Source organism: Acipenser ruthenus, chromosome 9, assembly GCF_902713425.1.
Source record: "Acipenser ruthenus chromosome 9, fAciRut3.2 maternal haplotype, whole genome shotgun sequence".
Classification (NCBI taxonomy): Eukaryota; Metazoa; Chordata; class Actinopteri; order Acipenseriformes; family Acipenseridae; genus Acipenser; species Acipenser ruthenus.
In genome coordinates this window covers 7839492-7851569 of record NC_081197.1, presented here as the reverse complement: position 1 = coordinate 7851569, position 12078 = coordinate 7839492, and the positions used below count along the sequence as shown (strand labels likewise).

Sequence of the window (12078 nt, the reverse complement as noted above, 5' to 3'; positions counted from 1 at the left end):
TAGTCATATAAAATGAACTGAGTTTGCTACCAAAACTTGGGTGTGAACAGACTGACCTGTGAACCACACAGAACTCAAGGTCTGACTGATTGACATTCCAAAGAAGTTTGATTTGAATGACGATGATCACAGGCTTTGTTTTATTATTATTATTATTATTATTATTATTATTATTATTATTATTATTATTATTAACGTTTCAGCTTTTTTGTCTCTTGAACGACTATTAGAACCTCTACTAATAACAATATCAATAGTAAGATTTATAATGCAATACGATGCATTTTATGATTACATGGCCTTAGTCTACTGTAAAGACAAGGTTGTGTGGTGTGACATGATTATCATCATACTCTTTGGATGAAAACAAGTGGGTTTAAGGAGAGAAAAACTCAGGTAAGTCAATTGGCTGTGTTGGCACAGGTACACACACATGCAACACTGTAAAAATGTTGACTCACTTGCCATCCTGCTACACTAGTTGGCCACAATGCATATTTTTGATAGTTTGATATTTCCATGAACGCTTTCCCATGAAAGTAGGCCAAAATTAATTGCCATCCTTCCTTTAGGCTGGCAATAAAAATGATATTTGCGAATGAGGAGATCATTTAAACTGGCAAACCACAAGTGGCAAGACATTCCATAGACATGTTTAAAAAAAGAATGATGACTTGTACAGCCCCAAAAGAAAAGGTGTATAAAGCTGATAAAATATTTTAACAGATACATCATTGAATTCACTTGCTGCAAGAATAGTCAAGGTATGTGAGATAAGCACAAGTTCTGGTATGGAAACAGTGTTTCTCAAGCCTGGTCCTGGTGACCGCCTGAGTCTGCTGGTTCTCATTCTAACTGTGCTCTCAGTTACTTAACTAGACCCTTAATTAAACTGATAATTTGCACCACTGCAAAGAAACATTCTAAACGACAATGAGATGTTTCTTTGAAATGAATCTATGAGGGGAGATTGTGTTTAATTAAAACTGCAGAGAAACTGTGATTTAAAAAAAAAACACGCAGCAGTCAAACTCAGAATCAGACAGCTCACACACACGCACGCACACACACACACACACACACACACACACCCTCTTACAGCACAGCACTGGACACATTCATAATGTGAAATGAACATGTACATGCTTACTCACAACAAATATTTCATGGTTGTTATTTTTGTTGTAAATATAATTAATTTACTAACAATGCTGAATTACTGGGTGGAGCATTTGTTCTTTATTTTACACAAACAAACCCACACTTTCCTGACTGGTGACTGCCCAGACTGGTACAATATTCAGTGTAGTGTCCTTGGCAGTCCTGAGCCAGAAACTTGCAGGACCGACTTCTTATTTAAATCATTTGCATATTTTTAAAGAGGAGATGGTTTTCTATTCAGGGATACCAAGATATTTAGTGAACAAAAAGTCTGAGTGAACTTATCTGGCACCAAATTCCCCATCCCCATTTTACTGCTTACCAAGAAAAAGGAGGCAAGGATCTTATGTTTTTAAAGAGGAGAAGATTATCTATTCAGAGATACCAAGGTATTTAGTAAGTAAGGGGTCTGAGTGAGGAAAAATGGGCACCCCTAGTCTTGCTGTAAATCATTTGTTTTACCAGAATGAGAACATTCAAAGAGGATGTAAAATGAGGGATACAAATGGCAAAATCATAGACGAATAGAAAAAAAAATAGCAAATATATTAAATGATTACTTTTCACAAGTATTTACAAAGGAGGATACGGGCAACATGCCCCACATGTCGACCTGTTCCTATCCAGTTTTAAATAACTTTAGCAGAACAGGCAGAAGTGTTAAAGAGACTAGGAGTTCTTCAAAATAAACAAATCTCCTGGGCTGGATAAGATCCTCCCAATAGTACTCAAAGAAATGAAAGAAGTTATTCACAAACCGCTAACCAAGATCATGCAACAGTCTCTTGACACAGGGGATGTACCGACAGACTGGAGAATTGCAAACGTAATCTAGTCATAGCAATCAGATTGGCTGTTTCAGCTTAAGCTCTGTACATTAAAATAAATAAATAAATAAATAAATGTCCAATGTGAGGCTAGTCTTTCCAAGCTATATGCCACAGAGAAACAGTATGTATTTAGTATGATTTGTTGTAATGCAGGATCTAATTTGACTCTTGTGTGTAAGGATAAAGGTTTGTTGTTGGTACTGGAGTTCCTTGTGGTGGATCGGACCACTGACAAGGTTCAGGTCAGTCCACATCCCTAACTGACATTTAAATATATGTGTAAATGTACTGAAATAAACACACACAAAAAACAATGAAATACATGTGTTTGTTTATCATTTTAAACTTTTTTACAGGTGTTGCTTGGCCAGCATTCAAGGAAGTAACTCTATATTTCAACTTGAAATGGCATCCCTTTTGTAATACTTAGTGAAAGGAATCTCCATGAACCTATGTTACTGTTTATCTGTAACCTGGCTTTCAATTATTATTTATTTATTTCTTAGCAGACGCCTTTATCCAGGGCGACTTACAATTGTTACAAGATATCACATTATACATTATTTCACATTATTTTTACATACAATTACCCATTTATACAGTTGGGTTTTTACTGGAGCAATCTAGGTAAAGTACCTTGCTCAAGGGTACAACAGCAGTGTCCCCCACTGGGGACTGAACCCACAACCCTCCGGTCAGGAGTCCAGAGCCCTAACCACTACTCCACACTGCTGCCCTAGATATTTCAATGGGCTGTGTGGTGTAGCATTGCCTTTTATCCAACAATGTGGACTCATATCCTGGCTTTTGTATATCTGCATCCAACTTTACAGAACAAGGATTTCATTTCTAGGGGGTTCTGTAAAGTGAGTGGTGTTTTAGGCAGGCAATATTTAGGAAACAACTACATCAGCAGAGAGAACACTTTACTTTTCATATTTCCCTATCATCAGCGATGGACAAAGTAGTGTACATTCTATATAGTTATCTTTTTAGCATTCCCAATATAATTCAACACTAGTACCAGCCTTAAACATGGACACAGACACCTGGAAATAAACACACACCCACTTAATGTATGTGTATATAACTTTTGTTTTAATACTGTGTGTGAACCTTCATTTTATTATGCATGATGGGGATAGGGCAGTTTTACTCTTCAAAAGATCAAGAATAGAGATACATTGCCTCAACTGAGTAAAAAAGGTCAGTATTGAGATGTTATACATTTTACAGTTACATCACGACAACTGCAGGTAAGGTCAAAGGTGACCTTAGCAGGTAACAAGAAGTGAAGGTGGTTCATGGTAAAGGTCAAAGGTGATCTTAGCAGGTAACAAGAAGTGAAGGTTTAAGAAGAGTTAAACACTGAGCAACATCAAAAAGGGATGTGAGAGCTCCTCTTATTCACAGTCTACTGCATTTTAGCAAATGCTCTCACAGCATAGTGACGTGGATTGAAACATATAAGTTCATGACACTGTCAGACCCAGACTGTCACATGTATCTGTAATGTATAGGGGTGGCACGAAGTCAATGGAACATATAAACATATGCTGTGTCTAGCAGATTTTATTTTTGTACAGAAACAGAACAAACCACTGGAAACTGGGGCTGTATGATATACCTGTAAGTCTTATTTTAGCTCCACAATTTACATCACAGTATTGGCACACTTCTCAAGGAACATTTCTTTGCACAAAAGTTTTATTAATGTTAAAAAAAAAAAAAAACCAATAAGACATTGAATATAGATTTCATGATTTAACATAATGTGTACACACAACATAATTAGGTTCACAAACCATATTGAATCAATTTACAGCTTTATTTGTACATGAAATATACATGAAATGAAACAGTGCACATACTCCAGAACGAACAGGTTATTTTTCTGAATAGATATTATAATGCTGCTTTGAGGGCGTTGATACCTTTATACACAATAATTCAGTTTTGTGCCATCTGTTCAGCCACTTACTTACATTAAGCTCCCCCCCCCCCACACACACACACAATACAAAACCTTCCTAAGGGCAGTGCTGCTGGCAGCCAGTCAGTGCTGAGGACAGAGTTCTGTGGATAGTGCACAATGATGCTGTTACAAATCATCACACATAAGAATGCAAGTCTTGCATGCTGTATGCCGTGACTTATCAGAGACAAAGATAGTGAAACTTTGCCTGTAGGAATGAACATGCACAGTATCAATGTGTGTAGTAACTGAGCATACAGAGTATACAGAGACCACTGCATATCTGACTGCATGTGCATTGTCTCCTAAGGGTTTTAGTGCAGGGACTAAAGGCACTGTATACTGAAGATCATTTTAATATTTTTCATTATAATTCTACGCTATGATGTAATCAAATTGATTTATATCCTTGGAGCAACCACTGTGGACATCTGTGTATCAATAGCAGTTAAGACTCCTGTTTGAACATTACTTTGTCTTTTCCTGAGTATTTTTATTATACATTTCCTGATTTCTCTCGTTCTAATTCCATAAATGATTGGGTTTAGAAGAGGAGGGATTACAACAAAAAGAATCAACATCATTATATGCAGACTTATTGGTAGGCTATTGCCAAAGCGATTGTACATTATTGAGAATAGAGTAGCAATAGAAAAATTGATAAATGTGATTAAATGAGGAGTGCATGTGCTCAGAGCCTTACCCTGTGCTTCCTTTGAAGCATTCAGGCTCACAGACAGTATTCTGGCGTATGAGTATACAACGAGAAGGAATGGGAAAATAATTAAAGCTGTAGTGAGAAACAGACCAAAAATATTAATAACTTTAGTATCTACACAAGAGAGTCTGGCAATAGTCCAGTTGTCACAGAGTAGTTTATGTATTGAGAATCCACACAATGGCAGTCTTCCTATTAACAAAATATGTATAGACATAAGCAAAATAGGAAGGAGGTATGCAACACTCAAAAGTACGTTTACTTTAGAAGGAGTTAGAATGCTGTAGTAGCGCAATGGGTTGCAAATTGATATATACCTATCATAAGCCATTACAGCAAGGACAGCATATGCACAAGTTCCATACGAGCTTATACAAAAAGCCTGCACTAAGCAACCAAACCGGGAACTCTCCTGGACATCTGATAGAAGATTAGCCATTACTTTAGGATAGAAAGCTGAGCTCCCAAAAAGTCCATTCAAAGATAAATGCAGTACCAATATGTACATAGGTTTATGTAGACTTGTTTCCATATATATCACTATCATAAGAAAAACATTAACAAAAATTGTAATGAGGTATACCAAGAGAACAACAATAAAATACAAGGGCCTGAAGCTGTCCAGTTTACCATATGCAGTAAATATAAAAGCTGTATCATACGAGGAGTTGTCCATCGCATTTCCTGTATCCAAACCAAGGCTTCTGGAAAAATGAAAAAAACGGTACATCAGTGCATATGTTTACAAAATACACAAACACATACATATACTAATGTACTGTACATGTTCTATAGCCATTACCACACAATTAAAATACACACACACATATATTATATACACTTCCGCTGTTAGATCATTTTGCTGCTACTATGAATAATAAATCAAATGTACAAGTTGAATCCTTACCTGCAACTCCCTGGTAGAAGCTGTTGTGAAAGCAGATGAACAGTGAAGTTAGCTTTATATCCTCCTCATTAGGGGCTACACTTGCGTCCTGTTCTGGTTTTGAAAATGCCCTGGGAACTACTTTCTAATTATATACATTTACCATTACAGGCTTAATTATACTAGTGAAAGATACTGTGGGAGATGATTAGGATGTGCACCAAATAACAACTCGTCATCAAATAGAGTATGCTAAGAAACAGATCCCAAACGTACTATAATGCATGATGAACTATATCATTATATTATTAGATATATCTCAAAAAACACATTATGGGTAATATTCACAAAGTACGCCAACACCATTTTTTTCTAAAAAGAAAGCTAAATATTCAAATAAATATATTATATACACTGCTGTGCAAAAGTCTTAGACACATTCAGTAGTTACAATAGATGTTATGAGCTACTCAAAGCCTTCACTAGTGTTTTTCACTATTAAAACAACGTTAACTGATATTAATACGGCTTAGTTTTGGTGAGAAGAAACCAAGCTTGTCATTATTTTTTTAATTTAAAATGTATATGTGACATGATGCTCTGTAGATGGCACGGGTTGATTCTATGTTAGCATTAAAGCAGGTTGATTCTGTGGTAGTATAACCCCCCCGGTGTCCCTCCTAGTTTCATTACCAACTATTGTTCTGATTGTTCAGTAATTTAGAGCACAGTTGGAACAAAAAACAGGAGGGACACGGGCCCTCCAGGACCAGGATTGGACTCCCCTGGTCTAAGTGTTTTGCACAGCAGTGTGTGTGTGGATGGAAAAAGCAGTGCGTAAACAAGCTGTTAATAAAAACAAGTTGTCTTTCAAAAAAAAGTTCCAGAGGATGATGACATGATGACTTCGGAATAGAATGTTAATTCCAAAAGGTTCCCGGGTGCCTCATTTGAAAATGAACTTGCGTTCTTTTTGTTTCCTGGCTGTATTTGTCCCATAGTGTGCGTCCCTAAATTGGTTGTAGTTACATTATTATTATTACTTTATTTAGCAGACGTCTTTATCCAAGGCGACTTACAGAGACTAGGGTGTGTGAACTATGCATCAGCAGCAGAGTGACTTACAATTACATCTCACCCGAAAGACGGAGCACAAGGAGGTTAAGTGACTTGCTCAGGGTCACACAATGAGTCAGTGGCAGGTGGGATTTGAACCGGGGACCACCTGGTTACAAGCCCTTTTCTTTAACCACTGGACCACACAGCCTCCTGTGTGGTCCAGTGGTTAAAGAAAACAATAATACATAAATAAAATAATACATAAAATAATACATACATAAAATAAATAGATATATATGTGTGTGTGTGTGTTTTAACAATTACCGTTTTGACATCTACCGCCGCCATCTTTCTGTTGATCAGCTCACCAGCTCTGAGAGTCGGTGAGTTCGTTGAGTCAGCGTTGAGTCAACGCTGCGCATCACTAGGTCTCAACGATGAGTTTAGGAACGATTTTGGGATTTTGGTTGCTTCTCAGCTTTGAATTTAGGAATGCAGCGATAGCAGTGATTTCCTTCCTGTCCTCCTTGATCACCTGACCTCTCTCCATTTGTTTTTTGTTGTGTGGGCAGCATTAATAAACATAGTTCATAAACAAACCATGAATCTCTGAGCAAGTAAAAGGCAACTGTACATCACTTATCTACAAAACTATTGGAATCAGCAGATTACAGATTGTTTGAATGCAGCTGGTCAGCTTTTGGAGCAAATGTACTAACCCGTAGTCATGAACACAATTTACTGTACAGATCAAATAATACCATTTTTGCAGCAGTCGTTTTTAATTATGAATATCCCTACTGTTAATAGTTTGAATTGATAAAATATGCAAGCTGTTAGGGAGCCATCATACACATAGGCATACAGATACTTGGATGATGTCATCAGGAGAGGGCAGGGCTTAAACTGTAAATTCCATATAATACATTTATGGCCCCCATTCAGAAAGTGTTATCATGCAATCTATTTGTGATTAACTTGCCCCTCCTTCACACGAGCTGGCTCTGAGTCTCTAGACTTGAATCATGTATTTCTGCCCAATGGCCACTAGGAGCTAATTTAAAGCAATAATGTGACAGGATCCAGCTATGGTTGCAAGAATGTATCAGCATCTTGACTGAGAGGCAAGAATGCAGGTGGAGGATTTCATTTCATTACCATGTCATATAATAAAAGATATTAGATGGCTAAAGGCTTAAAGCAAATGAGTTAATCCAGTAATATACTGTACATATGAAACTCCTTGAGGGGATCCAAGGGAGGGGGGAAGTGAGTATGACACGCACATTGTGTTAAATAAACAACAACAGCCTAGAATATTGTGTAGTTAGCACCATTTGTTTCCTCCACTAACTGCAGAAGATGAGTGCATTCAAATAGTTATACATATTGTAGCTGAATAGCATCAGAAAGGAGACTCGCGGGCGCTCACACCAGACAAACAGCATAGATGACAGAATTGGGGCAATTATTCAGGTTTATTTTTTTTCTTTTAAAACATTTGAAAGGGGGGCTCCCGAGTGGCGCATCCAGTAAAGGCGCTCCTCGCAGGATGTGCCCTATAGCCTGGAGATCACTGGTTCGAATCCAGGCTATGTCACAGCTGACCGTGACCGAGAGTTCCTAGGGGGCGGCGCACAATTGGCTGAGCGCTGCCCGGGTAGGGAGGGCTTAGGTCGGCAGGGGAATCCACGGCTCACCGCGCATCAGCGACCCCTGTGGCCGATAGGGCGCCTGTGGCTCTGCAGCGGAGCCGCCAGATCTGTGTTGTCCTCCGGCACTATAGGTCTGGTAGCATTGCTGTGGATCTGCAGTGCGAAAAATGACGGCTTGGAAGGAGCACGTTTCGGAGGACGCGTGTTTCAGCCTCCGTTTCCTGAGTCAGCGGGGGGGTTGCGAGCGGTGAGCCGGGGATACAGATAATAATTGGGCATGCTAAATTGGGGTGAAAACCGGGGTAAAAATAATTGGCGACGACTAAATTAAAAAATAAATAAATAAAAAAATAAATAAATAAATAAAAATAAAACGTTTGAAAGGAATTAGTTGTTGTGGTGAATTACTGTGGTAACCTGTACTGTGTAATTACCTGTATTAGAAAATGAACTCTCTTTTTTACTGTTAATTGTATCTTAATACATATACACTTCAGGGCTTTAACTGCAGCTTTCTGTGTCTCTCTCCTGCCGTTAACCAGCCTTCCCAGTGACGCTTCCACTGAGAACGCTGGTTCCTTCTTATAATGCTGTTTTATGGAGAGGGGAGTTGGGTGATGAATCTGGACGGTGCTGCGTTTCCTCCCGGATCATATTGGTGATTGAGGGGGATTGCCTGAGAATTGATAACCTCTCATTCACGGTTAGGAGTCCTGACGTGTGCTGCAGGGACTCAGCGCTGGTGTATCTGTGCAGTCTGAGTGCAGCTCGGGTTGCAGTGTTTTGAATGGTTTGCCAGGCTCCCTTGTGGTAGCTGCTGACATTCAGCCAGGCTGGTGCAGCATATTCAAACAGCGGTGTAATGGAGCTCTTGAATAACTTCAGCACTGTGCTTGGGGAGACACAGGTCATTCTCCCACAGGACTTTCAGGTCGTTGCAATGTCTTCTACAACCCCAACCAGGCCACCACTCTTATATACAGCTCAGGCGGACCTGGTTGAGGACAACCAGACATAAAATATAATAACCAAAGTAATACATTTCTGTAAATGAGTACAGAAAACACACTAGATACAGACATAACAGAACCAATGAGAATGCTCCTGCTGCAGCTGCTGTCTCTGGCTGTGTTGCACTGAACAGTGCTGCTGCCACTCTGCTACAATATAAATAGTTATACACATGTTCATGTTTTTAAAGCAGCAAAAGCAAACATTCAAATTTAGAGATTTTAAAAGACATACGTTCAAATAATGTGTAATATACTGGGGCAGATATGAAATGTATGTATTTATTTATTTATTTACAATGTACAAGGGAACTTAAAGCCCCTTTCACACAGGCATGCTCTACCCGGTCAGGACCCGGTGTCATGCGGGTCGGGTACGTGATTTCACACTGCTTTTTGATAAAGCAGGGTTGACCTGGGTGACAGATGCAAGTACACAAAGCGCATATCAATGCCCTGGAAGCAGCTTGTTAAGGACGCTTCCATCCAAGCTTCACTGGCCGTCCTGCATTTTGTCTCGTCAGCCCGGGTGAAAACCGGGGTAAAAATAATTGGCGAAGACTAAATAAAAAAATAAATAAATAAATAAATAAATAAATAAATAAATAAAAATAAAACATTTGAAAGGAATTAGTTGTTGTGGTGAATTACTGTGGTAACCTGTACTGTGTAATTACCTGTATTAGAAAATGAACTCTCTTTTTTACTGTTAATTGTATCTTAATACATATACACTTCAGGGCTTTAACTGCAGCTTTCTGTGTCTCTCTCCTGCCGTTAAACAGCCTTCCCAGTGACGCTTCCACTGGGAACGTTGGTTCCTTCTTATAATGCTGTTTTATGGAGAGGGGAGTTGGGTGATGAATCTGGACGGTGCTGCGTTTCCTCCCGGATCATATTGGTGATTGAGGGGGATTGCCTGAGAATTGATAACCTCTCATTCACGGTTAGGAGTCCTGACGTGTGCTGCAGGGACTCAGCGCTGGTGTATCTGTACAGTCTGAGTGCAGCTCGGGTTGCAGTGTTTTGAATGGTTTGCCAGGCTCCCTTGTGGTAGCTGCTGACATTCAGCCAGGCTGGTGCAGCATATTCAAACAGCGGTGTAATGGAGCTCTTGAATAACTTCAGCACTGTGCCTGGGGAGACACAGGTCATTCTCCCACAGGACTTTCAGGTCGTTGCAATGTCTTCTACAACCCCAACCAGCCAACCACTCTTATATACAGCTCAAGCGTGTTGACCCACATCCTGAGGTGGGTCGCTGGGACCCAGGTTAACCCGGGTATGACCCAGGTACGTGGTTTCACACTATGCAGGATTGTGACCCGGGTATCCAGAACCCGGATCCGGACCCGGGTAGGAGTGCCAGTGTGAAAGGGGCTTTACACTGTTCAGATTAAAAAAAACAATCAGTTTTTTCAACTTCTAAACAATTAGCACACAATAATTTAGTTGCAGGAAACAGCAGTTATATTGTTCTGAGTAATTGCTTGCTAGATTTATACAATTACACTTTCTCTGATAAAAATGTACTTAACTTTGTTTTGTTTTGTTTTGTCTAAGGAGAGGTCATAGTTAGACACTTTAGTCATTTGCCATTAAGATATTGAATTAAAGGTACTGTACTAATGTAACATGGCACATTTGTGCTCATCCACCAACCCTGAAAACTAAAATGCCTCTAAACGTTTTTTTTTTTTTTTAAAGTGTAATATATATATTTTTCATCTAGACATTTAGTCTTGTGAACAGTTACATTACCAGTCAGAAATCAGAAAAGAACCACAATGGTGCCATCTAATGGACACTCTATATAATGTAACATGCCTGAACAGTACAGCTGTGGACACACGTTTTGTATCACCTACCCTATAGCAGGGGGGTTCCAACCTTTTTTTTTTGTTTGTTGCTAAACTGTACCCCTTCTGTCGGGAGGTTTCAGCTAAAGTACGAATCTGGAGGTACTGCGTTTCCTCCCGGATCATATTGGTGATTGAGGGGGATTGCCTGAGAATTGATAACCTCTCATTCACGGTTAGGAGTCCTGACGTGTGCTGCAGGGACTCAGCGCTGGTGTATCTGTGCAGTCTGAGTGCAGCTCGGGTTGCAGTGTTTTGAATGGTTTGCCAGGCTCCCTTGTGGTAGCTGCTGACATTCAGCCAGGCTGGTGCAGCATATTCAAACAGCGGTGTAATGGAGCTCTTGAATAACTTCAGCACTGTGCCTGGGGAGTCACCGGTCATTCTCCCACAGGACTTTCAGGTCGTTGCAATGTCTTCTACAACCCCAACCAGGCCACCACTCTTATATACAGCTCAGGCGGACCTGGTTGAGGACAACCAGACATAAAATATAATAACCAAAGTAATACATTTCTGTAAATGAGTACAGAAAACACACTAGATACAGACATAACAGAACCAATGAGAATGCTCCTGCTGCAGCTGCTGTCTCTGGCTGTGTTGCACTGAACAGTGCTGCTGCCACTCTGCTACAATATAAATAGTTATACACATGTTCATGTTTTTAAAGCAGCAAAAGCAAACATTCAAATTTAGTGATTTTAAAAGACATACGTTCAAATAATGTGTAATATACTGGGGCAGATATGAAATGTATGTATTTATTTATTTATTTACAATGTACAAGGGAACTTAAAGCCCCTTTCACACTGGCATGCTCTACCCGGTCAGGACCCGGTGTCATGCGGGTCAGGTACGTGATTTCACACTGCTTTTTGATAAAGCAGGGTTGACCTGGGTGACAGATGCAAGTACACAATGT

General features: G+C 39.6%; 1 protein-coding gene across 1 annotated transcript; it reads right to left on the bottom strand.

The window, feature by feature from the left end:
* Window positions 1-4039: 4039 nt before the first annotated feature.
* On the bottom strand, window positions 4040-5360 carry LOC117972714 (olfactory receptor 52E4-like). Its single transcript, XM_059030569.1, has one exon. It carries the CDS (start codon window positions 5358-5360, stop codon window positions 4368-4370), a length of 993 nt encoding a protein of 330 aa, XP_058886552.1. The 3' UTR covers window positions 4040-4367.
* Between the last annotated feature and the right edge of the window lie 6718 nt (window positions 5361-12078).